We start from the raw sequence: 27825 nt of genomic DNA, 5'->3' as shown, positions 1-27825 counted from the left end.
ACAGGGAGGCCTGCCCGTCCCTCCTCCCCCACATCCCAGCCTTCTCCCGCCACCATGTCCTTTCCTCCCCCTGCTCCAGGAGAGCAGAGGCCAGCTAGCTCCCTCCTGCTGCGGCTCCCCTGCCCCCAGCCCAGTCCAGCTGGAAGAAGGGAGAAGCAGTGACTGAATAAACTTTGGATTGGGTCATTAAACCAGAACTGGAATTGCAGCTGCTAACCAGTGCTGTTTTGAGGCCCAGAAGTGACCCCAGGACCTCACTGCACCTGAGAGGGACCAGAGAGATGTGGCAGCTGCCTCAGTTTCCCCCCAGGTGCATGGCCCCAAATGATTTCTGCCTCCATCAGTGGAATCCTCTAGGTGTTCAATGGACTGTACATTGTGTGCCTGGTCCCAGGGCAGAGCCAGGTGCATGTGAGCCACGTCTTCCCGAACGGCTTCTCAAGGTCACAGCAACCAGCCATCTGCTGAGTAGGGACAAGTCTCCATCCCCAGGCCACCCGTCTGGGCAGCAGCCACACTCGGCCCTGGCCCTCCACTCACTTTTTTCCCCCCGGCTTCTGGTCCCCTCACCTATAAGCTTGGAGACCCCAACCTGTAGCCTTGAACCCCTTTCTGCTTGGATGCTTCCCTAGGATTGTGGCCTCCACACTGAAGATTCCCACCTTTCTATGCCCAGCCCAACCCTCCTCCCTGAACCCCAGACCCTGCCTGTTCTACCCCTCCCCTGGGAAGTCTAGTAGCTAGGCAAGTTCAAGGCAGGACACCACACCCTGAACCCGGGGGGCTCCTGCCTTTCACTCAGCAACCCTTACAATCTCAGCGAATGGTAGCCGTGCCTCTAGGTGCTCAGGCCAAAAGCTTTGACAGCATCCTTGACTCCTCTCAGCCTTGACGATGCTCTCTGTGTCCTCTCTCCTCTCAGAGAGATCCAGAACTCGACCACTTCTCACCGCTGCCGGCCTCGTTCCCACCATTTTGAACTTGGGCTCCTGCAATGGCCTCTCCACTGGCCTCTGTTTGGTTCTCCTGCCCCTGCAGTCTGTTTCCCACATAGTAGCAGAGAGATTCCATAGCATGGAAATCAGATCCTCTGCTCCCTCTGCTCCTGGCCTCTGTCTCACTCAGACAGGAGATGGCCTCCAGACCCCGCAGAGCTGGCCCACTCCTCTCTGACCTTGGCTCTCTATCCTCCGCTCTACTGGCCCCTCACTGTGCCTCTGGGCCTTTGCATTGGCCTTCCCTGCTGACAGCAGGCTCCCTCCCTCCCCTTTTTCCAGGTGCCTGCATGGCTGTTGCCTTCCTAGTGAGGCGACCCTAGGAACTTGGTACCCCTTGACCATCTTCCCCTGCTTTATTTTTTCCAGGACAGGCATTACCATATGACTCCCCAAAGCACGGGTGGAAAATGTGTCTGGAAAGGACCAGAGAGCAAACATTTTAGGCTTTGCAGGCACACCATCTCTGTTGCCACTCCTCGACCTTGCCCTGATTGTATAAAGACAGTTGGGGGATGGCACCCCGGATAAACCTCTCTGACCTCAGGTTCCTTCCCTGGGGTGGAAAAAATTAGGGGCTATATTCATTGCCTGCGGCTGCTGTAACAAACCACAGACTGGACGTCCTAAAACAGCAGAAATGTATTCTCTTGTAGCCTGCAGGCCAGAGTCCATGATGCAGATGTCAGCAAGGCTGCACTCCCTTCCGAGGCTCTGGGGCAGGATCCTTCGTGCCTCTTCCACCTTCTGGAGGCTCCGGGCACTTCTTGGCTCATGGCCCTGTCTCTGCCTCTGTCTTCACATGGGCTTCTCCTTTTTTCTCCTCCTCTTCTGTCTCAAATCACCCTCTGTCTTTCCGGGATAAAGACAACTGTCACTGGACTTGGGGTCCACCCAGATAATTCGGGATGATCTCCTCATCTTATGATCCTTAACTTTAAAAAAAATGATTGTATTTATTTATTTATGAGATACACACAGAGAGGGGCAGAGACACAGGCAGAGGGAGAAGCAAGCTCCCCTTGGGGAGCCCGATGCAGGACTCAATCCCAGGACCCAGGGATCACGGCCTGAGCCAAAGGCAGACACTCAACCACTGAGCCACTCAGGCACCCCTGACCCTTAACTTACCGATACCTGCAAAGACCTTTGGTCCAAGTAAGTTAACATTCCCAGGTTCTTGGGATTAGGACATGGGTATGTCTTTTGGGGGGCCACCATTTGACCCACTACAGGTGTCTTTAAAGTGCCTTAAAAGGAAAATGAAACCGGAACATCAGCTTCTTCATCTGCAGCAAAAAAAGAAAATAAGGTGGATCAGACACCTGTGTGGCTCAATGAAGAACACGGTCCCCAAGGATACAACTTACACAGCTGCTGAACCATCAGCAGGGCTGGAACTCAGGCTACAGAAAGTCAGTGTTGGTGACAACGGTCAGCAGGGGAGGTGGGGAGGTGACACTGAGTGGGTGCCGGCACATCCATCCTCCTGCCCCGTCCTGGGCCCATATTAATCACAATTCACATCCAGGCAGGACTTTAATATCTAAAGAGCACATTTCTGAGTCTCCTCTTACTGGAGGGTCACATCAGCACCGACAGGTAAGAAGTTGATCAGATACCACCATTGTCATATTAACGATTGAGGACACCCAGGCTCAGAGAAGTAAAGTCCGGCCCATGTCCCTCACAGCCCAGCAGCTTCCACAGTGACCATGCCCGCTACCATCCAAGCCTTCCACTGCCCATCCCCTCGCAGCAGTGGCCGTCTGCCCTCGCCTGGCCCTGGTGCAGGTTGCTGGGAGGTGGCGCAGGGGAGAGGTCCGGCGAGCTCGGTGACATTCCCATTGCACGCCTCTACTGAGCAGCCCTCCGGACGATGCTTGTGGCCCAGAGAGCCTGGGGACACTGGGTAGCCAGTGCACACCTCTGATCACAGTGGCTAGGCCGGACAGGCAGGAGGGCTCTTATGCCCAGAATAACTCTCTACAGAGTCAGCATGTCCTAGCTTGGGAGGGCAACCAAAAAGACACCTTCCCCCAAGTGTCACAGGGCTGAGATGCCATCCCCTGATGGGCCCTACAGGGACCCCATTTGAGCCCCTGTCCCCGGAAACGATTAGATCCGACAGGTGCCGAGCCCCGTTACCTCACTGGGATGGAACTTGCATCTGAGCGATGAATTGAGAGTGAACGCTTCCAAATGTGAGGCCTAAGAAAAGGTCGGTGGTGTGATGAGCTGTGACAGGCAGTCTTCTGGGGAAGTGGGAGCTTAGCACATTCTCCGGTTGCTTCTTATGTGAGTGAGGAGTCTAAAAATGACTGCCCTTGTGATGTCGGAATCCTGTAGGATCTAATCGTGATTAGTTCTCATCTGTTCTCTGTAAACGACTTTTCTCAAAGTTCTGATAGGAGTCAAGCAAGCTCAGATCTTGCTCTGATGCCTTGAGACCTGGGGCTCAGTCCTTCCTTTCTTGGGAGGGAGAGTCTCTGGTGGCTTCTCCACCACTGGCATCTCAAGAGTCCTCACAGGAAACTGTGGGGCATGCTTGGAGCTGCTGCCAGCCCGCCATCACCTGACCTCCATGGTGTCTTCCGTGTTGACTGAATTCTCCCACTAAAAGAGTCAAGCTTCCCATCTCCCTCCTTGAGGACAAAGAATCTCTGTCTGTCTGTCCTTTTATTCTTGGTTCATTTTCCTTTTAATCATCTGTATAACTGGGCATAGGGTCTTCAGCCACTCTATGTTCCTTCTCAGATCTAGAACCATGATTTGAACTTTGGACCAGCTGCTATTGTACATGTCCCCTTAGCAAAGCCCCTACAGCTGGCCCCCCTGGGCCCTCTTCCCCCGTGCCCTCCGCAAGTCCCATTAGATCTTCCCAAAGCATGCTGTATCTGGTTCCTTCTAGCCATTTGTGAGCCTCTTGCTCCCCAACCCCATCAGCCCAAGCCACTAGCTCTTCTGGTTGCTGCCATGGGACCCATATGCAGACCAGTCTCCCACATCCTCCCTTCTCTCTGGTCCTCCTGTCCCTACTCAGCAGCCAGAATGCTCCTTTTATGAACATAAATCAGCTCTTTGCTTCATTCTGTCATTCAACAAACTTTTATTGAGCACCTACTGTGTCCTGGGCCCTAGTCTAGACTCGGGAGGATACACAGGGAACAAAACAAATGAAAATCTTTGTCCTCTGGAGCTTCCATTCTAGCAGAGGGCAGAAAAGTTAAGTAGACAGTGTGTCAGATATTGGTCAGAGCAAAGAAGAAAAGTAAAACAAAGAAATGGAGCAGGATGTATTTGTAGGGGTGAGTGATGGAGAGGGTGTAGTTTACTATTTTCAAAGGACGTCAGAGAAGGCCTGGCTGAGGAGCTGAAGACGTGAGGGAATAAATCACATGGATAACTGGGGAAAAGAGTTCTAACAGAGAGAAGAGCAAGCGCAAAGGCCCTGGGGCAGGAGTGTGCCTGGTGTGTTTGAGGACCAGCCAGGAGAACTCTGTGGCTGGGGCAGGGTGAGGAAGAGAAAGGACAGTGCATTAAGAAGTTGGAGAGAAAAACAAGAGAGATGTGGCCAGGTCAGGCCTTTAGGTGCCCTAAGGCCTTCTGCTTCTCTTCTGAGATGGGAGTCATAGCAGATTCTTGAGCAGATGAGGGAATGGGATCTGTCTTGTTTCAAGAGGCTCATTCTGGATGCTGCGAAATGTGGCTGAAGGGGGTCACGGCAGGAAGTGGGAGACCCACGTAGTTTGGGAGGTGTTGGTAGTGGAGGGGCCACAAGAACTGGGAGTCTGCATCTGGCCCCAGGAGAGGCAGCAGGATGTGCTCCTGGAGCTGGGCCTGGGGCCTGCGTGAGGAAACAGCAAGGGTCTCTTGCTACTTAAACCACGTGATGGTTTCCTGTTGCTTTTGGGATAAATTCTTGACGCCTTTTCCGGGTCTGTATGTGTGGCCCCAGCTAGCTTCTCCCTCTGCAGCTCTGCCCCTCTCCCCCACTACCCCAGCCTCTGCATACCTTGGCCTCCGGGCTTCCTCCCACGAGCCCAGCATCCTGGAGGGCCTCTGCCCAGGGCCTTCACCCTTAATGCTGTCTCCACCTGAACTGCCCTCCCTACCATGCGCCTGTTCCTGATTTGTAGCCAGAAAGTCCTCACCTCCCTAAAGTCACAATGTCCTGAGACACTGCAGCTCAACACCATCCATTTTTCATGGCATCCCTTGTTGTCTGTTAACAGTGTTTTTCGTTTTCTCTTTTAAATCTGCCTGTCTCTTGTGTTTTTGTCTCCTTCTCTAGAACATAAGCACCGGGAGGACAGAGACTCCTGCCTGACCAGTAGCTTGGTCAAGCTGTCACAAATTTATGAAGAATGTGGGTATCCTGGCATATGTGGCTGCTCGTGTGAGTTACAGCTAGCTTGGCACCTGCCTGCGAGGTAGGCATTGCCCTACCTGTCTTATAAGGGAGGAAAGACTACCGGAGAGGTTTATATTTAGACCTGCCCAAGGGCACACCTACTTCTAGGAAGCAGCAGAGCTGGAGTTTTGAGCTTGGGCCCCCAGTTCAAGAGCCAGTGCATTGTCACCTCCCAGGCCCTCCTGTGCCCTGAGGGTTCAGAGCTGAGCCACCAGCTCAGTTGGGCACAGAACCTGAAGGATGGGGTGGGGGCGGCGGGCTCCCTTCCGTGCCTGCTTTAGGGACCAAGGGTGAGGTCTGCCATCCTAGAGGGGCTTTCCCGCCAGCCGGCCTGGAAGCGCACCTGGAAGAACAGTGCGTCTACTGCTCAGTGTTCATGCGCTATAACCAGTATGTAGGGTATCACCTTTAGTCTAAGAAAATAGCCTCAAGCCCACCCCACTGTCAGCCCCCGCAGCTCCTGCCTTTGCCCATCGTCTGCTTCTGTGGCTGCCTCCAGCTGACATCGTGGTCGCCCTCCTCTGCCCTCGGGCGCGCCCTCACCGGGGAGAACAGGTGTCTTGGGGCCGCCCCAGCACTGGACCCTGCCAGAGCGGCTGCGGTCGCGGGAGGGCGCACCGGCTGCCGACGCCAGAGTTGCCCGGTCGCGTGCCCCTCCCACGCCCCGCCCCCCGTGCCTCAGTTTCCCCGTCGGTGACGGCCGGCTCCGGCGCTGCTCCACAGGTGACACACCTGCTTCCGGGGCCCGCTCGGGCCCGGAGCCCCCGCGGGCTGTCAGGCCGGCGCCCGCCCCGCGCCCCCGGGGAGCGCCGCGGGGGGGCGGGGGCGCGGGGAGCGCCGCGGGCCGGCTCCGGGGGGCGCCCGCGGGAGGGCGCGGCGGCGCGGGGGGCGGAGACGCGGCGCGGCTTCCGCTCCCGCGCCTCGTCCCTCCTCCCCCGCCGTCCTGGTCCCCGGCGCCCGAGGGGGGAGGCGGCAGGCGCCGGGAGCCGCGCGAGGAGCCGCCGCCGCCGCCGCCGGCCGCCGCCGCCGCCGCGCCGCCGCCGCCGCCGCGCCATGGAGCCCGAGTGAGCGCGCGCGGGCCCGCCCGGCCCCGGACAACATGGAGGCGGCGCCGCCGCGGCTGCTGCTGCTCGCGCTGTGCTGCAGCCTGGCCCCGGCCGCGGGTAGGTGGCGCGGGCCGCGGGGACAATGGCCCGGCGGCCAAGTGCGCGGCGCGCGGAAGCGACTTCGCAAGTTGGGGGCGAGTCGGGGCGCGCCGCGGGTGCCCCCCCGCGCCCCCCCCCGCCCCCGCCCCCGCCCCCGCCCGGGGGCCGCGCGCCGGCCCTTTGTCTCGCCCGCCCGGGCCCCTCCCGGGAAGGCCGGGCCCCGTCCCCCGTCCCCCGTCCCCCGTCCCGCGTCCCCGTCCCCGTCCCGCGTCCCGAGCCGGCGCGGAGGGCGTGCGGGTGGCGCCGACCCCGCCAGGTGCGGCGCGGGCGGGTCCTCACCTGCCCGCGGCCCGGGGCGCGCCCCGAAGTGCGGCCGCGCGGCACCGTGTGGCTCCGGGCGGCGGCGGGCGCGCAGCGCGGACTCTGGCCCGGGGGCAGGCCTCGCCGCCCTGCGTCGGGGACTCCGGCGCGCCCGCTTCCGATGGCCGCGCGGCGGGCCTGCCAGCCCCGGGAACTGATTTAAGTTGCGGGGAAGTTCTGAGTCGCGGCGGCGGGCGGCCTGGCCCGTGGCGCTGCCGCGTCTCCTGGCGGCCCGACACCTGCCAGGTGTCCGCGGGCCCCCGCCGTGGCGCCGGGCCGCTGTCCCCGCGGGGGGCGGGCGCGTGGGGCCGCCGCGAGGGCCGACGGCGCGGTCGGACGCGCGCGTGTGCCGCGCTGGGGCACGGCCCTGGGGCACGGCCGCGGGGAGCTCGGGGAGCTCGGGGGCCGGGCACCTTTCTCTCCGACTTTTGGTGTGTCCCGAGGGGTGGAGTTGAGGTCAGGAGGACTCAGGAAACCTAAGCGCCTCGTGAAACGCTACACATGTTCTTTTAATTTGGAGATTGCCATGTGGTTTTGAAGCAAATCTCTTGCTACCTAAATCATTCTGTTTGGACGTGAGTGTTTTGTTTTTCTGGAGTGTGGCTGGCCAGACTGGACAGGGCCACAGAGCCCTGGGCTCCCCGGGCTGCTGTTCTGCTGCTGGTAGCAGATTTTTTTGGGGGGGGGGGTGGCGGTGGCGGTGGCGGCGGTGGTGGTGGTGGGTGGCTCAGGTCCCTTTGTCTGGGCCTCTTTAAGGCAAACAGCTGTCTCCCTGAATATTTCCAGTTGGGACATTGCAGGGAGGTGTCCTGGCCAGGCTCTGTGGTCACATTCCCAGTGCTGCAGCCCCTTCATTGAGGTTTGGGGGGCGTCGAGGGGAGCGTTTCCTCAGGTCCTTTTGCCTCCCAGCCCAAGCCTAGAGAATGTTGGCGGTTTCACCCCAAATTTATCTCCCTCAGGAGCGTGTTTACATTTCTCGGCCACGTCTGATACTAGCAAAACAAGGTGATGACAAAACAATGACAGTATCTGGGTAGTTCAGGCCAACGCTGCTTCTTTTCTTTCCGGAAATGCCTGGATCACGGAGGCAAAAGTTTTTTTTTTTTTTTTTTTGGAAGATGTTTGTTTTAAAGGTGGGGTTTCTCAGCCGGCTGTGTTGCTTTTCACTTCGTTACAGTTTTGGATTTCCTGTACCTTTTGGGGTGACGTTGCTGGAGTCGAACGCCTGTCGTTTTGTGGTTCAAGCCCCTAATGAGAAGGAATCACATCTGTGGAGTGCAGTCCTGTAGGAGGCAAAAATAGAGTTGATTATTTTAACATTAGGAAGCATGTCAACACAAGGGTTTTAGAGCACTGGCTAAAGTGGCTACCCAGTCCTAAAATGGAAGGAGAAGGAGGGCTCTTTCTGCACAACTATTTTGACTGTTCTTGATATGTTATGTCCCCGATTTCTGTGTTAGATTCATGCGTTAGTCCGGAGTGGAGCCAGTAAGTTGGTGGCTAATTATTTTTCCTGATTGCTTCCTGTTGCAATTTGAAGCTGTGAGCCCACGGAAATGCCTTTGTTTTAGTGGTCCTGGTGCTGGGAATGGCCTTCCCCAGCTCCACGGGCCCAGGCCTCCTTACCCTCTGGCCTCATAGCACTTGCTGCAGGACCACCTGTCTGGGACCCCCCCCCTTCCCTCCCAGGGTGGTTACTGCAGATGCCTACTGCCTGGCTCACTGCCTGGCAGGTGGGTCCTGCTTAGTTAATAATTAAGTGCTGTGTGGAGTCCACTGAGAGAGGTCCCCCAACCCCTGTTTTCAAAGCAGGGCCCACCTGCTTTTGACCCTCCCTGTTCAAATCCAAGAATTTACCCCGGTCAACCTGTATGATCCCACATTTGCTGTGGAGATCCTGCGGCATTTGGAACCCATTTAATCTCAGCTACACTGTATCACTGCTCAGGCATTTAGCAGAATTTGCGCACTGCCCTGGGGTGGGGTGGGGTGGGGGGGTGCAGTCAGGTGAGGACTCAGCACGGCTGCCTGCCCTGCAGCTTGGGCTTGCCAGGGCTGAGATTGGGGAGCTCTGGGGTCAGGCCAACCTGGATTTTACATGCTCAGGAGCTATTTGGCTTTGGATGACTTGATTAGCTTTTCTGCGTCCAATGTCTTCACCTGGTCCCCCCTACCCCAGAGAGTTCAAGAGCAAGAACTGCTGCGTGTACAACTCTTAGCACCGTCCCTGGCCCAGGTGCGGGGACCAGTGGTGGCCGAACTGCAATGCCTGTTGTGTAATAAGGTCCTTGATCTTTTTGACCTGGAGGTCCAAAAGCCGTTTTTACACAAGCTGGATTTTTTTTCAGCATCTGATATTTAGTCCACTGCCCTGACTCACTTATTGCTGCAACCCTGGTGGGGTCTCGAGGTGATTAGCAGTGGGTACAGACAGAGCCTGAGGACCAGGGCCTAACGTCAGCCTTGGTGCTTGCCATGTGGAGGAGCTTGAGCAGCCGAGCCCACCTTGTGTGCTTTGGTTTTCTCTTCTGTAAAATTGGATAATAATACTTCCTATCACTAGCCCAGTGAGTTAACACGTGCCTGGCACTCCATCAGATCTTATCATTGCTGCCGTTACTCTTTGGTACCCCTGGTGCCATGTGAAGTGCGGTGATAGAATGGCAGATGAGGCTGGGCTTTTGCTGTCAGGGCGTCCTGTGTAGACGGGGAAGGTAGGCAGACAGAAGCTAAGTATGCAGCTGTGGGAGAGGTGGACCCTGGGGGCGCTCCCTCACAGTCCCAGAGTCCTGTCCTCAACCACCAGGTGGTCTTCTCCACTGAAAGAGGCCAGATTGCCATGTAGAGTCTAGATGTGATCCAGAAGGCAATGGGAGCTTCTGGAAGGATTTAGTCAGAGGGATAGGAAATGTAGGCTGGAGTCAGGTCTGTCCTAGGTGAAAGGTGTCAACTTGATTTTTTTTTTATTGAAGTGAAAATCACGTAATATAAAATTAATCTTTTTTAAGGATATAATTTATTGGCATTTAATACATTGACTAGGCTGTGCCGCCACCAGCTCAATCCAGTTACAAACATTTCTGTCTCCCTGAAATAAAACCCCACACCCGTTAGACAAGAACTTTCCATTCCCCTGTCACTGTCTGCTTTCAGTCTCAGTGGAGTTGCCTATTCTGGACATTTCATGTATACGGAGTTATATGATATGTAGGCCTTTTGTGTCTGACTCCTTATGTCACTGTCAGTGTTTTCTAGATTCATCCATGCTGTAGCATGTGTCTATGCTCCATTCCTTTTCAATGCTGAGCAATATCCATCGTATATCGGATAGAGTGCACTTTAACAACCCCATCGATGGGTCAATCTTGGTTAGGGACCTCTCAACAGGCCCGGGCTATGGGCCGTGCTGAGTGGGGTTTGGGACAGGAAAGCCATTTTAAGCTGGGCTGAGAGCGAACAGATTTGTTCTTAGATCTGTGTCTCGGTTCAGAGATGTGACAGCTGGTGGCTGAGGCTGGGGACAAGCTAAGGGCCGGTGCTGGCCTCTAGGAGGAGGGATGCTGGGAGGTGGGCTGTAGTGCTGTGGTTCGTGTTGCCAGAGCCCTGAGAGACATTGTGGCTTATTTGGCGTCTTGGACAGTCACTTAACAGGCTCTCAAAATGGGGAGACTCTGATGGAGTGAGGCACTGTATGCAGGACCTGCTGGCACATTTGCTCAGAAAGCAGTAGTATATGTGCTGTGGGACAGGCTCCCAGGGTGGGGGTGGGGGGTGGCTGTCCTGGGGACAGCATGGGTCCCAGTACTGACCTGTCAAGGCAGCTGCGGGTCTGGCCAAGAGCTGACTCCCTGGGTCCTGCCTGCTGTTCCTGGCTGGTCCCTGCTTTCTCTTCAACTCTGGGAATGGTCTGCTAGCTTGTGGCCTCAGATTCCACATGGGCAGAAGTGGGATGTGGCATTAGCTTGTGGGGTTTGTGAGGAGGGTGTCTAGTGTCCGTGAGGAGGGGCCAGGAGGCTCTTCCCTCAAGACAGGCTGCAGTGCCAAGGACACCAAGAGGTCCTGCCCTAGGTAGCCAGGTTACCTTTTCAAAGTGCTGGAGAGCATGATCAAAGTCAAGGTTGAGAACACCTTTCCCAGTGGGGGGGTGGGCAGGAGTGCTGAGACCTGATGGGGGCCTGGGTTTGGCGCCAGCTTGTCCCCAAGGGGTGCTCCAATCAGGAGCAGACCTGGCTGCTGACTTCCCTGTAAGTAAGGGTGTCCTACTCCCCTAAGCCACCTTGGGCCCTTGTATACATCCATCCTGCCCCTTCTGAGCCCCAAGCAGCCCCATCTCCTGTGTGCCTCCCAGGCCAGCATTTACCCACCTGGCTGTGGACAGTTAACCCTCCCCAGGCCCCACCTGTTGCTCACCTGCCAGGGGAGTGCTCACCTCACAGCAGCCAAGTAGCACTGGAACTCAGGTCTAGATGCAGTCTGTGCCCAGAATCACATGTCCACTGTGCCCTCTTTGCTCAGGGTCTCCCTTGCCATGGACCCCTTGAAAGGTTATCATGGTGATGTCACATCTGAGGTGGGGCTGGGGTGGGGATCTGTACTCTCTGGGTATTAGCTGCTTTATTTGTTGGTATTTAATTTAGTGCTTTCAGATTGCCTCATAGTAGTTTTCTAGTGCTTAAAGGAAAGCAAAGATCCGCTCAGGGAGACGAGGAGAGTTTAGGCTTTCTGGGGTCTCAGGTGTCCCTTTGGAACTATGGTAAGGCTCCTGTCCCTGGAAGAGCCAGAGAGTGGTGCACACACACTGGGCCCTTGCGGGCTCCCTCTTGAGGTCCTGGGTGCACTTCCTTCCCATGAACGTCAGTTTCCTTCTTTGTAAAATGAAACAGGTTGGCCCTAAACTTGGAGGTATTTTCTAGGATGAGGCTTTCATTTTCCTCCCTTCAGAGGTCTTTGGGAGGGCTGCTCCTGTAAGAGGCACCTTGTCTGCCATACTGTCTGGCCCCGCTGCTCCCGGCTCCTGTTTCCTTGGGCTGTGTGGCTTCCCCAGGGTCCTTGGGGCTCCCCTTTCCCCTGGGAATCCTGTATCCTCGGATCTGGAGTATGGTCCTCCCAGCTCTGCCATTTCTGCCTGTTTCCCCCCTACTTTTAAGTGTATGATTCAGTGGCATTAATTGCATTCACAATGGCGTGCGACCAGTACCACTATTTCCCCAGGTTTTTTTTATTTTTTAAGATTTTATTTATTCATTCATGAGAGACACAGAAAGAGAGGTAGAGACACAGGCAGAGGGAGAAGCAGGCTCCATGCAGGGAGCCCGATGTGGGACTTGATCCCGGGTCTCCAGGATCACACCCCAGGCTGCAGGCGGCACCAAACTGCTGCGCCACCGGGGCTGCCCTCCCTGGTTGTTTATTGCCTGAAACAGAAACAGTGTCCGTGGAGCAGTCAAACCCCATGATCTCTCCCTCTCTACAGCTCCATCCCAGATGTGGCCTTCTTACTTTGCCATGGCCACGAATCTGCCTGTTGTACGTACCCCCTCTTCGTGGAATCACACGGCATTTGTCCTTTTGTGTGGCTTGTTTCATTTAGCGTAATGTTTTCGGGTCCATCCGAGTTGCAGCGTGTGACTGAACTCCATTCCCTTTTATGGCTGAATGATACTTTGCTGCATGGGTAATGCACGTTTTGTTTGTCCACGTACCTGTCACCGGGGCTCCTGCCCCGCTAGCTGTTGTGAACAATGCTGCTGAGAATGTGGGTGTGCGAGCACCTCCCTGAGCCTCTGTGTTCACTCTGGGGGATGTGCCTGGAAGTGGAGCTGCTGGACCATATGGTGCATCTGTGTTTGATTCTTTGGAAGATCCATCTAACTGCACGATTGTATGCAGCCGGCAGCAGCCCTGGAATTCCAGTGTCTCCACATCCTGGTCAACACTTCTTTTCTTTTCTTTTCTTTTCTTTTCTTTTCTTTTCTTTTCTTTTCTTTTCTTTTCTTTTCTTTTCTTTTCTTTTCTTTTCTTTTCTTTTCTTTTCTTTTCTTTTTGGTTCTAGCCATCCTAGTAGATGTGAACTGATACTTCATTATGGTTTTGATTTGCTTTTTCCTGGACGCTCATGACGTTGAGCATCTTTGCTCCTACCAGTTGGCCATTTTCTTTTATAAATATGCATAAATATTTAAATACAAGACATACATGAATATATATGCTCTGCTTAACTGTGGTTCTTATTTCCATGCGGATGGACATCTTTGTTTCTTGCCTACTTTATTTCTCTCCTCAGAGATGACCAGACCTTTAATACATATCGTAACAAATGTATTACATTGTTTTGAACACTGTGTTCATATTTTTTACCTAAACCCAGTCACTCTTTACCTGTGATTCAGTAGCCTTTTTTACTTGCTAATGAATCTTAAATGTTTTCTGTATCTTTACTTTCAGATTTTCATTCTTTTTAAAACCTAAGTAGTGTTTTATAATATGGATCTACCACAGTTCATAGCTTTTATCTACTGGAACAGCATGGAAGTTTTTCCAGGCTTTATTGTTTTATTTTTTAATTTAAACTCAGTTAGCCCACATATAGTACCTCATTGGTTTCAGATGTAGTGTTCAATAATTTATCAGTTGCATATGATAGCCAGTGCTCATCACATCACCCACTTACCCCACCCCCCCATCCACCACCAGGCTTTATTATTATTATTATTATTATTATTATTATTACAAGGCATGCCACAGTGACTGCCTTGTTCATGCATATCTATGCATTTGTGTACAGGCATTTCTGTAGGATTCGTTCCTTGTCCAAGAGTATATCCGCTTGTAAGTTTCTCGAGCTCCTGACCAAGTCCTCCAAAGAGGCTGCAGCAGTTTGTACCTTCCCAGGCATTTGTGAAAGGATGTGTTTTCCTGTGCCCTCTCCAGTGCTGGCAATGACCAGACTTTATTGTTCTTAAATCATCAGTTTGTTTAAAAATTAGAACACGTTTTGATTTGCACCTCCTTCATTACTGGCTTCTTGGCTGTTTGGCCATTTGTATTTCTTTTTCTGTAAATTGTCCTTAGCCCATTTTTCTGTGGAGTTGTTTATCTTTCTTATTGATTTGTGGGAGCTGTTTATGGGCATGGACAGTAACTCTTTGTTATATTTGTTCCAGTTTTTTCTTCTGATCTGTAGTTAGTCTTTCATGCTTATTTCTGGTGGTTTATTATCCTAAAGGCATTAAAAAGTTTCATGTAATCAAAACCCTGTGTCTATTCCCTCATGGTGTGTGGGTTTGTGCTTTGTTTCCCTACCTCTAGATTATAAACACCTCATCCTTTATTTTCTTCCAGGGCTGTTATTGTTTTGTGTTCTATATTCAGACGTTATTTTATCTGATTTTGGGGAGGTATATGGTATCAAGTAAGGATCTGAGCTGTTCCTGATGTGCCCCTCCCCCACCTCCATCAGTGGATGGAGAATTGTTCCAACACATTTCTGGAATGGCCTATTCTATCCTCATTCACTTAAAATACCACTCATTATGACATGTGCAGTGTTCACAGATGGCGTGTCTCCTTATTCTGACGTCTTCTATTCTGCTCCATTGACCTGTGGGTGTCTTTCTGTACCAGTGTGCTGTTTCAACTCCTATAGCATCACAGTGTATCTAGAGACTGAGTGTATTCAGAGACTCCCTCTTCATTATTGTCTTTAAAACATTGTATTGACTGTTCTTGTACGCTTATTCTTTTGTGATAAACTTCAGAGCCAGCCTATCAGGTTTCATCCTTTGATCTCTTGATCCAGAGACAGTGAGTGGTCACATTCAACAGGTGTCGGAGGGCTGGACTTTAGAAGTGGTCTCTGACAAGCAAGCTGGCCTCAGGCTGTGGAAGTAAATTCATCTTCTTCCGCCACGAAGGAGCTGGTCTTCATGCTTTTGTTTCCTGTTGGCACATGGAGTGCTCCAGAGGTGACATTTGTGCCAGATAGCCAGCCACACTCCTGTTCCCCGGCACACCAGCGTCTGCCCAGGAGATGAGCTCTTAATGCAACCAATTCCACTGTTAGCCCGAAGGGAAATATAATTACCGTGTAAATTACTGCTCCCCTCCCTTAGTTCATTCCAGAACAAAATGTGAGTAACTTTAATTTCTTACCTGGCTTGCACCCCTTTATTAGCCCAATAGGGAGGTGGTTCCTGCCTAGCAGAACTCTTAGGCAATTGCTCAATAGGGCATTAAAAGCCGCCTGAGCGCGTGGCCCTGGCCAGAACATGTCAGCCGGGGGTGCCTGGGTGCCTTCCAGACTGTCCACTTGCAGCAGCTGCCACCCTGGAGTTCACCCTGGGAGGAGCATGCCTTTTCCGAGATGGGAGCTGAAGTGATGTCCTCGCTCCAAGATGGTTTCAGAGCAAAATGTGTCCTCCAGCTGCTTTTTTTGCAGGGGTGAGGGGGTGGAGGAGGGAGGGAAGACCATTTCTCTGAACTTTCCCCAGAACAGATTTGGTTCCAAAAAGAGCCTGGTGGGAGTGTGCACTGTCTTGCCCCCCCCCCCCCCCGCCCCCTTACCCCATGCCCCAGATTCCTCCTGACTGAGGCTGGAGCACGGGGCTGATTCTGACACCCATTCTTCCTCTGCTCTGCGATGCAGGCCTGGTCTCTGTTCCCTCCCACATGTTGGAAAGCCCTGGTGCTTCCTACCTCTCCATCACCACCCCTTCCCCAGCTCCAAGACCTCCCCTCTAGGCCCCCACAGTACTCACCCTTGGGGTGGGAGACTGTACCAGCTTCTAGCAAGTCTCCTAGAACCTCCCCCTGCCCATTTACCTTTTACTCTGGCCAGATTATGTTTTCCAAAACTAGTTTCATCATGTCCTTCCTTCCCCTTCTCAGAAAATGACAGCAATTTCCCAACATCTGAAGTTGGGACTTTTTGGCCTGGGATTCCATGCTGCCCCCAGGCTGGCTTTAGTCCTCTCCTGTGCTCCCTGGGATGAGTGCTTCTCCAGACAGAGCTGTCTCCTTGGAGTCCAGAAACTTCCATGACCCACTCAGCCTGAGAGGGCCTTGGGGACAGAGGCTGCCTTCATGCTTGTCTTTCCACCTGCTGTCTTGCATGTAGTAGATGCTCAGTAGCTATCTAGAGGATTCCCAAGACCTCGTCTGTCCAGGGAGCCAATCTTTCCTATCCTTATCCCCTCTGGCCCCTAGATCTACAGTGTAGTAAGCTCCCACCCCCATCCTGGCATCCAGCAGTGCTGTGTTTCCCAGATTACAGAGCACCTGTCCTTCATAGCAGAAGGCTTGTGGGGCCAAGTGTGGGACCCACTTCCCCAATGGAGAGTCATATTCTTGAGATATGGACTCTGAGAGGGCCTGCTACAAATAAAGCTGTTTTATTTCAAGAAACCCAGTGCATCCTGAACATACTTAACTGGAGTCCAGCGTCCATGAAATACCTACCCACTGTGGGGATCATTTGTGCTGGTTCTCCCGGTGTCACCTGTGTTTGCACAGAGTTCTCCTTTTCCACAGGCCAGAGCAGTATCAGCTCATGAGGGCCAAGGTGCTGGATCCCTAGCCCTGTCAGGGAGCAGCCCCGGCACAGGGGATTTGGGTGGGCACCTCTTGCCTGAGAGGAGTGTCGGCCTGGTCATCTTGGTGCTGGCTGTGGCCGTAGCTTTGTCTCTCTCCACAGAGCAGGTGACTGCCTGGTATTGTATCTGCTGAACAGAGCAGCCCCGACATGTCACCCTTTGCCCCAGGCCCCCAACCTGCTGGGCTGGGTACAGCGTGTCATGTTGTGTCGTGTCCCTAGGGAGGATGCAGTGTGTGCCGTTTGCAGCCCTGGGAGGTCTCTGCCCGTGTGGCCCCCAGGTGAGCACGGCACAGTGGGTGGAATGGCCTTGCTGAGGCTCCTCTAGTTTTCATGTAATCCCCACCTTCTTGCTGGAGGCATTTGTGCGGCCAGTGGTGGAGCTTGAGGACGATCACTCAAAAGAGCAGTTTTCATCTGTTTGGTTGTTACCATTCTTGATTTCTTTTTCTTTCTTTCTTCCTTCTTTCTTTCTTTCTTTCTTTCTTTCTTTCTTTCTTTCTCTCTCTCTCTCTCTCTCTCTCTCTCTCTCTCTTTCTTTCTTTTTCTTTCATTCATTCATTCATTCAGATTTTATTTATTTATTCGTGAGGACACGCAGAGGCAGAGACATAGGCAGAGGGAGAAGCAGACTCCCCGCTGAGCAGGGAGCCTGATGTGGGACTTGATCCCAGGACCCCAGGATCACACCCTGAGCTGAAGGCAGACGCTCAACCACTGAACCACCCAGGTGCCCCAACCCTTCCTGCTTATTGATTGCAGCCGCGCATGTGCAGGTGGCCAGGCACAGCTGGTTGGAGCTCTATAAGGCCCACCAGCAGCACAGATGCCAGAAACTGAGGCTCGGGTTCCCTTTGCCCTCAGAGGGGTGTCTGCATTCAGCTTTTCTGTACCAGTGGCACCTCTCAGAGCCAGGACATGTCCATGACCCCTAGGGCCATGGATATGGGCTGGAAATAACTGATTTGGAGGGTGAATGGAACCCATGCCAGGATCCAGGCAGGTCTGGCCATGAGGTAGGCGCTGGGCTCCATCTATGAGTATCCAGAAAGACCTGCTCAGGAACTCTCTACCCCCACCACCCCAAAGTATTTCTCCAGCCAGGCTCCTGCATCCTGCATCCCTGTGAGACCCACTTATTGAGACCTGTCTATGTGACCAGGCTTTCTTGGGGCCCCACTCCATCAGGATGGAATAGGATGTTTCACAGATGGGACTCTGTTACACAGGCAGAGGGATCCTCTTAGGGTGCTTCCTGACCAGGGGCTTGTGAGACAGAGTTTCCAGAGTCTCCAGGCATATAATCACTGATTTCTTCTTACCACAGTAAGGGTGTAAGGTCTCTCCTAGATGGCTGGGAGCTGGAGAGGTGCTGGGTTTTCCTGAGCTTCACTAGCTGGTGTCAGCAGAGCAGGATGCAGAAGCAAGTGGGAATGCAGAGTTAGGAGTGTGCTCCCATCCATGGCCAGTGAGGTCCTCCCTATCAAAAGGAACAGGGGACGCATTTGGTTAAAGTGACCCCCTTCTGCTCTTTGTGGGTGTGAAGAAGGCAGGAAGGCCTCATTTCTTCTTGCCTGCCTATGGTACCAAAAGCCAGATGGGTCACTGGGGAATACTTGGGAAGGTCACTGCAGCACATGAGGTGTGGTGTGGGTTTCCATGTAGCAGCTGTCCCTCTGAGCTTGCTGCCTCCCAGTAGAGTCACTGTGGTGGGGATCCTTGGACCGAGGACATGCTGTACCACAGTGTCCTCCCCTGCTGACCTGCCCAGGGTTATTGTGAGCAGCAGAGGGGGCTGCAGAGGCATCCCAGTGGGAGCCCCGGGGGCCCTGGGATCCTGGAAGCCCGGGCAGTGCAGGCTGCCTCCACCTGTTCCGGCCTGGCCTGCATTCCTGGCTTTGCTCGCAGCTCCGTGGCCTTGGGCAAGTGTGTTAACCCCTCTGGGCCTCAATTTCCTCACGTGTCAGAGGAAAGTTGTTGCCTGAGGATGCAACGAGGCTGCAAAGTGCTTAGCATGGGGCTGGCTCCCAGTGAGGGCTCAATAATTATTAGCTATTAGGGTTATTATTACAATCGTAATTGTGATTCTCCAGGGAGAGGGCCCTCAGGGGATCCTGGAGTCAGGTTCAACTCCAGCTAAGTGGTGGCTTGGCTGAAACCATCTTAGCTCAGACTCGTTAGAAGGTGGAGTGCTGCGTTGCGGTAATGGCCATGTTGAACCCAATCACTCTGCGCTGAATTTGCTTCCTTGCCCAGGTAAAGCCTGGTAGGGGCGTGCTCTGGAAGCCCTGCGGCTGGGAGGGCAGGTGCCTATGTCTGTGGGGGTGGGGATCTTCCTGGGACTTTGCTCTGTCTGAGGTGTGGTGGGGGGTGTTTACCTCTTAGTTCTTTCATTTGGAGCCCCCACCCCGTCTATTTGTAGGTGTTGCCTGCCTCGCCCCCCCTCACAGGAAGTTGTTGGTAGCCCCGCTTTCTTCTCTCCCTATTGCCTGTCTTCTGACTGCCGGCTCACTGGCCTGCCTGGCAGGCTCCCGGGCTGGGCAGGGCCTCCTGTCCACTGGATCGGCCACCTGGCCAGCCAGCAGTCGTCTCTAGTCCTCTCGTGTCCATTGGCCTTCCCCCTGGAGGCAGAGAAGGGAGCCCAGGCACCAAGTCTTCGCCCTCAGGTGAGGTCCCTGCTCCATCTGGCTTCCCTGCCCTGGGATGGGGACAGTCAGTGCCTTTGCCCTGGGTTCCTGATGGGGCCCTGTGCCCAGCAGGCACTCCGTAATTAGTGAGAGAGGCTGCCTTCCAGCTCGGGTGCCAGGCTGGGTCTCCCATTGCCATCTCCCTCTCTCTACAGCCTGCAGGAGGGGAGCAGACCCTGCAGCCCTCAGCTCCTGGCCCTTCTTCTGCACCTGCCCTCTGGCTATGAACCTAGGTGGGACCTGCCTGTCCTTTCCTCGGCCTAGGCTGGCTTTCCTGACTTCCTGTTGCCTCTAGCCCGAGAGTAATTTAAGCCCCTAGCAGGTGCTCCTGGCCCCAAACTAGGCCCCTGGAATAGGATGAAGACAGGCAGGCAGCGGCTCTATCATGGCCAGGCCAGATCTGGGAATAGAACACTCTGACCCTTGGCCAGTGGTGATTGTCCTGGAGGTGAGGCTGTGAAGGGAGGGCACCCCTCCACCCTGTGCCTGTTGCCCAGGCCTGGCTCCTGTGCTATCTGGACCCTGATTTCCTTGGCATTGGTCACTCCCTCTTGGGAGAGCAGGGTCGCCTCTCTCCCTGTAGCGTTTGCTTTCTGCTGCCTGGCGGGCCATTCTTCTTCCATGGTTGACCTTCACAGCAGCCCCGGAGGCAGGGAGGCTGGGCCACATCTCCATGGTCACCAGAGAGGCTCAGAGTGCTGACCTCTGTTTGGAGAGTGAGCCAGTGAGGGGCAGGCACTCCCTCCCTCCACCCTTGCATGCTGCTCAGTGTGCGACAGGAATGTTAGACTCTGTCATGAGGGAGACCTGTAGCTCCAGGCTTAGAGCCCCTGAGGCACTCCTGAAGCCCAGTGGTCCTTATAAGGGGGCCCTTGGGGAGTGTGTAGGCACAGTGCCGGGGTGCTGTGTGGTTTTAATGGTTGGTATGTCCTTACCCCCTTCCTACAGATGTGGACATTGAATCTGAGGAGCACCTGGACCCTGTACAGAGTTCTGCTGGGATGCTGGGGGTGGGGGGGCCTGGGGCAGGAGCCACAGAGATGAGTAGGAGAGCCTGCTGACCCACCAGCCTTACCTGGCTCCCCCTTCTAAGCAGCACTCTTCTGGGACCTACTCTCTCTGCACAAGAAGGAGCAGTTGGAGTCCCAGGCTCCAGGTGCATCTCTCTGTTCCGTTTCTTCTTCTTCCTGGGCACAGAAGGGTTGTCCTGGAACACAGGAACCAGATATATGGTCAGGGGGTGGGAGGCCACCATCCCTGGGGGCAGAGGCTGAGATGCTGGGCTTCTTCCTTGGAATGTGGTAGGTCACCGCAGTGCCTTGGGGACTGGATGCCCCTCCCTTGTCTGACCCTTCTGTAGAGAGATATGGGGGTCATTCAGGTGCCCTGAATGAGTGAATTTCAAGTGCTTTGGTAAGAACCTGTCCTCTTTGCTCTCCCGTGTTGCTGATTAGCAGAGGGTGACTTTGGGCAGGTTACCCAGTCCCCTCTTCCACATACCCACATACTGAAAAAGCCCCCCCCCCCCGCCCCCGCACCCAGGGCCCTCCTAAACGCTCATTTCAGGCTTCTCCACATTCTTACAAAACTTCAGATCCGATGCTTAGCTTGTTTCCAAGTATAATGAGAATAATCAGAGCTGGTCTAAAGTGCTGAGCATTTACAGGCAGCCCCCAGACCTGCATAAGATATTCAGGACCCAGAAGCTCCAGCTTTTCAAGACATGTTAGTGGCCGGAGGGGCTTTGGACAGGGTTTCAGCAGGGACCAAGAACCATGGTTTCTATCTGTCTACTCTGCTCTGCCTGGGACAGAAGTGTTGCGAGCCTGAGGTCTTTTGTTTGGCTCCTGGCAGCAGCCTCGAGGCCTCAGCACCTAGCGGGCTGCTTTTTTTTTCAGGAACAGTAGATCATTTGAAAGCAGAGCCTCCCAGTCTTGCCCCATAAAAAAGGAGATTTTGTAGAGTGATGGTAAATTTGGCATGCCTTTATTATTATTTTTTTTGTGCAAGACTTAAAGAAAATAAAAGCTGGTACAAAGGTATGTTTGTTTCTGAAATGCATTTCCTTTCCCAGATGTTCTTTTCTGCCAATTCCAAAATGCGTTCTGAGCTCAGTTCTCGTTTCCTCTCTGTGGAGCAGAACAATGAGATCTCTGTGACCACACAGGGAAAACGCAGTCTTCCTCGCCAGGGGGCCTGGGGCGGGGTGGGGCCGCTGCAGTCGTCCCACCTTCTCCCACTTCAGTGGAAAGGACCAGTTTGTGCCAGCAGGGTTAGGGACTCCCGCTGACTGTTGGTGGGGGGGTGGGGAGGTAGGGGGGCTGCTTAGAGGCACCGGGGCCCTGTGCACCTTTGTTCCTAACTCTTTAGTTTGCTGTGTGGCCGTGCACTAAATTCTTGGATGTGCATTGCCTTTGTGCATCCTGGGACTATGTTACCTGGAGCTGATCTGGCCCCTTCTTTCTGGCATCAAATACTGGTGTCCCTGGCCAAAGGGCAGGTGTCTAGGACACATTGCAGAGGCAGAGTTGGCCAGAGAGCCAGGTAGACCCCGGTGGACATCCCCAGAGTCAGCAGGGCCTCGGGCCTGCCTTGGCTGGTTGGCCTATCCCTTTTGCGCTTGACATGGGTGATGCATGTGCTCCTTGGGAGCCATGGACCGCACAGCTGCATGTGCTCCCACATAATACATGCGTGCACACAAGTGCAGGATCCTTAGCACCTCCTTGATTAATTTCCAAGGACTGTTAAGAGACCCATAAAAGCTTGCACTTAGGATGGATTTTATACTGATGTCCATTAAGAATGTTTCTCTGGGGTGTTCATTTTTATTTAGGGTGTGCATTACATGATATCTTTACTTTTTGGTCAAGGTACCCTGCCTTCGAACACCCGCGATACACATAACTAGGCTTAATAAATAAAAGTAGCTCACAGTTACTACACATTTACAGTGTGCCAGGCAGGTTCTAAGGGATGTTCGACTGACTCATTGAATCCTTGCCACCACTCTGGGGACTGGGTGCCCATTATATAGATGAGCAAACTGAGGTTAGGAGAGCCTGCAGAACTTGCTTGGGATCACGCAGAACTCAAATTGGCAGACTGAGGCCCCACTGCCTACTCCTTAATTGCAATTTGAATTATAAAAGTGTTTTCTTTCATCTATAAAGGAAATAGGCTGCAGAGCCCCCAGTGCATTTAGATACGTGGCCTTCATTATAAGAGGTGGGGAGGACCCAGGCCAGAAGGCTCTCCTGGGTGGCCCCACCTTCTGTACGAACCTGAGCAGCCACCTTGGTGCCCGTTTCCATGAGGCCTTCAGGACTTTGGGTGGAAGCTCCTGCCTCCCCTTTCGCTGGAATGGGCTGGCAGAGTCAGCCCCCCAGGGCCTCCGGGTCAGTCCCTGCCATGGCCTTGGGCCACTTCCGGGAGCGGGGAGCTGTTGAGCCGAAATGGTATGTAATCAGAATGCTATATTTTGTCGAAAATAAGAATGTTAGTAATGGGCTGGTTTCTGGCAAGTCCAACTGGGACTCTGAAATACATATTTTTCCCTACTCTGCCCTAAACCTTCTAATTAGTGAAAACGCACATTTGCAAACATAAATCAAATGTCGTATTTCCTACAAACTTGTCCTAGGTATCACTGAGCTAGTAACATTCCACGGTTGCTAAATTAGGGCTTGCAGAGTGAGTGCATGTGAGTGTGTGTGTGTGAGAGAGAGCGAGCACGAGAGAGCGAGCACAAGCTCATGAGGAACAGGAGGGAAGGAGAGACTGGGGTGCTTGTTGGGGAACCCACTTCTGTCCCTCACAGGTGCTTGGGCCCCTGCTTCCGACTCCCTTACCTGTCAGAACCTGCAGGGTCACCGCAGTGAAACTTATATATTTGCCCAAATACAACATAGTTGGTAGAGGAAACGGCTTCAGGGAGCAGCACTTTCCCTCACAGGGAAATCTCTGCAGTGTTTGTAACCAGACCCTGACATCCACCACCAATGCACTCCGTTAATGGACTCTGTTTTGGAAAGGGCAATTATCTCTGGTAACTGGCCCTGGTGTGGGCTGTGCCCTCCCTCCCTGGCATTGGCACCAGCTCTGGGGCGCTGTGCACTTCTGGGGCTGCGTTCAAGGAACTGGGCTTGGGGTCCCAGGCAGTTGGGGTCATTTCCAGTTCTGAGCCATGTTGTGGGGGTAGGATGCTTACCTGCCTGTGTAGACCAGCGTCCTGGAGCTTGTTGGGTCATTGGTATCTGGGGTGGTTGGTTGCAAATGATTTCCCAGTAACCGGATGGAGAAAGCCTCTTTGTCAGGACTGACATCCTCTGGCCAGAAGACCATGTGAGAGCCCCTAGAGAGCCTCAGAGAGCCCCCAGACTTGGATATATCAGTCTTCTTGTTCACGAAAAGGGGAGGAGGTGGCTGGGGATGGGAAGTAAGTGTGATGGGCTGGAGATAGGATCTGTGGTGCCTCTGCTCAGTCTCTGCTGACGTGTCCTATTCAGTTTTGCTTTTGTGTTTTCCATTTCACTTTACCTCCAGGCCACTTTTTCTCAAAATGTGTCCCTTAGATCAAAACTAAATGGTACTCTTTCATCAGATACACTTGGGAAATCCTGGGTATAGGACATGAACTAGGTTTCCTCATTGTGGGACTTCTCAGAGCCTTTAAAATGGCAGTTACATGCTAGATTGTGTCTCCTCTCTGTAGGCTCACTCCACAGGTTGGAGAAAAGGGGTGGTTACTGGTGTGTGAGCTCTATAGTGCCCAAGGTAACAGGGGGCATCACTGGCAATGTTCTTTCCCATCACCCCTGCTTCTTCACACTTGTCACCTCTGGGCAGTGGTCTCCTAACTCTGCTGACTGTATAGAGTAGCCTGGCTTCGTGTCTGGGTCCAAGGTCAGAGTAAGCCCCTGCCCACTCCTGTCAAGAGATTTAGTGAGATCTGTCAACTTTTACATTCTTTGAGGTTGCCTGTTGGTTGCTTTTGGGATTTGTGCCCTCAGATAGATGTGGGTGACGTGTGGTGTGGTGGGTGGTAGTGGAGGAAGAAGCCAGCTTAGGATCGGGGTCTCCACCCCTGGGCCCCACCTTTTGTGTGCTATGTGGTCTCAGTGAGCTGCTGGAGGTCCAGCTTTTTTTGGTCATAAAAAAAAAAAAAAGAGAAAGAGGTAAAACTGCTCTTCCCTCAGGCCAGGCGGCGGGGCAGGGAAGGTGCTATGAGATTGAGTTGGGTTAAGATAGAGAGTGAGTGGGCAGTAAGCCCACAGCAGATCCCTCTGGAGTCTGCTGACCCATGTGGGAGTTGGGCTGGGGGCTGGGGAGCTGGCTTCAGTTGTTAAGGGGTGTCCAGGACTTGCCAGGTGGGAGGCTTGATGATCATCTGACAGTCATCCCGGGAGGTGTTCTGCATTGGGGGTGAGCCTATGTTGGGTGGGAATTAGGGCACCATAGTCACCTCTGGAAGGGGTCCATGTTACTTGGGCCAGGGTCAGGACCTTTAGAGTGGCCCCTGGGGGCAGTGTGCTACCCCAACTGATTCCTAGGGGTCCCCTCTGACAGGTGCTCAGTGGGTCTGTGCCAGGTCCTGGGGCTTTGCTCATCTTCTAGGACTTTCCAGAGTAGCTGAGCTCAGGCTCCTCCTTAGCATGGGCCACAGTGTCCTCCTGCCTGCCTCAGGGCACAGCCTCCTTACACAGGGTGGCAGCAGGGACCCCCCCATCCCCACCCCCCACCCAGCCCATCTCCTTGTTTAATGAAAATACTATTTAAGGGTTTTTTCTAAACTTCTTTGTACTCTTAAGACATCTGAAGCTTCATTTTCTTGTATCTTTTACAACTGATTTCTTCTTTCCTGCTCCACTCCCCCCAGACCTCCCCTCATAGTTTCCTGTCTGCCTGCTTCCCTGACCTTTGAAATGTGGTCCCTGCTCTGGAAGCTTTCCTGGGCCTCAGGGTTAAGTACCCTGTGTGTGTGTGCGCGGGTGCGTGTTAAGGCTAGGGAAATTAGCAGCTGGGGAACTGTAGAAACGGGGTGACCAAGCTGGAGGAAGATGGCTGGCTCTGAGCTGTGCCATAAGCCCAGGCTGGTGAGCCTGTGAATGGAGGAGCAGGTGGGGAGGCACCTGGAGTCTTGCAGGTGCAAGGTGAACCTGAGGACTGGGCACCAACCCACATGACTGGGCTGGGACAGGGCAGGTGGGATGAGAGGTGGTGACCTTGCTTCTGCAGCCAGTGATGTGCATAGACCTCAGAGAGCAGCTTGATGAATGTCCACAGCCATGCGTCTTAGTCCAGGTCAAGAGTATAACTTCCAGAAGATTCCTCGAGCTGCTTTCTAGCTTTCCCCTGCCCGCCCTGTCCCAGGAGGCACCACTCAAGTTTTGTCTTCTGAACTCCCCACCCTTGTGGTCGTAATAAAAGCTATTTCTTTTTATCCCAAGCAGCCTTGGTTTGGGAGTAGATAAGCATCCTTTGTAATAGGTTATAGTCTTAATGCCAACCGTGGCTATATCTGCTCTGGATTTGAAGCAAAGTACAATATTTATTTATTAATATAGTGCAGATGTCAGCATACCTGATTGATGGATAGGTCATTATCAGGATAGCACCTTGAACAGAGAGGGAGAAGGAGGGCCCTCTGCCAGAAGCCCCATGAGCCAGAGCCAGCCTTGGAGGGGAGTTGGGCAGTCTCACGGAGGACTTGGCTTTCACCTGGGCCAGGTGTGGGACCAGGGAGGGCTCGGGGGGTAGAAATGGTGGAGGCATGGTGGTAGAGAGCGGAGTCTCCTTGGTCTGCTCTGGTGGAAGCTGGAGCCTGCGAGGAACCTGGGCGTCTGAGGCCAGGTTGGGGGTGCGAGAGGAGTTTGGGCACATCCCTGGCTGAGTGGGTCTGAGGTGGATAGATGGGTGGGGGAGGCTTTGGGGGCTCTGACAGGGCAGGCCAGGTTATGGAGAGTTCCACTCCAGCTCAGCCCACTCAGGCCAACATGTTTGTTTGCTGAGCTTTCCATAAAAGGCAGAACATCTGTTCAGTTAAAGGAAACCCAACATTTATGATTGTTGTAAATGTCAAGTGTCCCCTTTAGAATGTTTAGGAACCGCAGAATGTGTCACTGAGGGGAGCCTATCTTCATTGGGCAGAAGCCCCAGAGAGAAGGTGAAGCTCCGTTGCTGGGATGGTGGCCGCGCACGTGGCCTCTGCGCCCCAGTGACAGGGTGCTCCCTTGCTCTGGGCGCCGGGCGGAGGCGTGGGGTGGGAGGTTCCCAGCTCCGAGGATCTGCCCATGTAAAAGGGAGTTTTAACATGACGTTAATCAAGAAGTTGCCTTGAGAAGTTGCAGTGGGGTTTTGCTGAGCTCGGTGCTCCTATGGTGGAGCTGCAGACATTTTCCAGCCATTCGAACATCTCTGCAGTCTGCTCCGCGATCCAGCGCGTGCTTCTCGGACTCGGAAGTGAGGGACTGAACTTCTCTGTGCACACACCTGGGGAACCTCATTCACTTGCATTTTTGGGGACCATGCAGATTTTTCCTTGATCCCCGTCATTTTAGCCAGATCAGCGCCTTTCCTGTGTTTCCTCTTACAGGGGAAATAGAACTTTCCTGCCCAGTGGTGGGGAGAGGCTCCCACCCCAGCCCAAGTGCCTCTGAGGTATGCTTTATCATAACATTCGAGGGAATTCTGCAGTTTCTCTCTGTTCAAGTCATGCTTCTTTTTTTTGTTTTTTATTTAATGAATTAATTTATTTTAAAATATTTTATTTATTTGAGAGAGAGATGGAGAGAGGGCGAGCACAAGCAGGAGGGGAAGCAGAGGGAGAGGGAGAAGCAGGCTCCCGGATGAGGAGGGAGCCCAATGCAGGACCCGATCCTGGGATCCCGGGATCATGACCTGAGCCGAAGGCAGATGCTTCACTGACTGAGCCACCCAGGTACCCCCCCTTTTTTGTTTTTTTTAATTAAAATTAAAAAAAAATTTTTAATATTTAAATTCAGTTTGCCAACATATAGTATAACATCCAGTGCTCATCTCAAGTGCCCGCCTTAGTTTTTTTGTTTTTGTAAATGATGGTTTGAGCTTTATCTAAAGTACCTAGGATTGTACCTAAGTAGTATGTACAAGACGGTTTGGGAAAAGAATACAGTTTTGTAGAAGGACCTAAATAATATTTAAATAAATGTTTATGGATAAGAAGACACAGTCTTGGAGATGTTACTTCCCGTACACGAACCACTGTGTCTATCCTTTCCCAGGGCATAGGTGCTAGCCCCTGGCATGTGAAGAAGCGGAGTGGTGGTGGGGTACGGCGTGGAGGTGCTGGTGGTGATGTGGCCTGGGCGCCCGGTGTCTGGGAAGCACGCAGGGGTGCTGTGAGCAGTGGCAGGCGGCAGAGGCTGGGGAGTGGTTGGGAAGTTGGTTATATTGAGCAAATAAGTCAGTCAAATGGACAGCCCCAAACACCAGTTTTCCACTTTGGAGAAGATACTAACACACGTAGAAAGGGAAACTGATTAGGGATGCCTGGGTGACTCGGTGGTTGAGCGTCTGTCTTCGGCTCAGGGCATGATCCCGGGGTCCTGGAATTGGGTCCCACATTGGGCTCCCTGCTCATTGGGGAGCCTGCTTC

General features: G+C 53.5%; 1 protein-coding gene and 1 long non-coding RNA gene across 2 annotated transcripts in view; one reads left to right on the top strand and one right to left on the bottom strand.

Annotated features, from left to right (window-relative positions):
* Positions 1–1451: 1451 nt before the first annotated feature.
* Positions 1452–6982, bottom strand: LOC129500704 (uncharacterized). The gene is made up of 3 exons (XR_008662591.1): positions 6894–6982; positions 2127–2284; positions 1452–1930 (listed from the first exon to the last, which is right to left on the bottom strand). It is a non-coding gene; the product is annotated as an uncharacterized LOC129500704 (long non-coding RNA).
* Positions 6448–27825, top strand: part of LRP5 (LDL receptor related protein 5) — a 108687-nt gene continuing 87309 nt past the window's right edge. Inside the window, exon 1 of the mRNA XM_055311371.1 lies at positions 6448–6572. Coding sequence (XP_055167346.1) covers positions 6509–6572 — 64 coding nt within the window. The 5' untranslated portion in view covers positions 6448–6508. The remainder of the gene's footprint in view (positions 6573–27825) is intronic.

The sequence above is a fragment of the Nyctereutes procyonoides genome, unplaced genomic scaffold, assembly GCF_905146905.1.
Source record: "Nyctereutes procyonoides isolate TBG_1078 unplaced genomic scaffold, NYPRO_anot_genome, whole genome shotgun sequence".
In the NCBI taxonomy this organism is placed as follows: Eukaryota; Metazoa; Chordata; class Mammalia; order Carnivora; family Canidae; genus Nyctereutes; species Nyctereutes procyonoides.
Note: the sequence above shows the minus strand (reverse complement) of the source record. Positions and strands in the feature narration are given on the sequence as shown.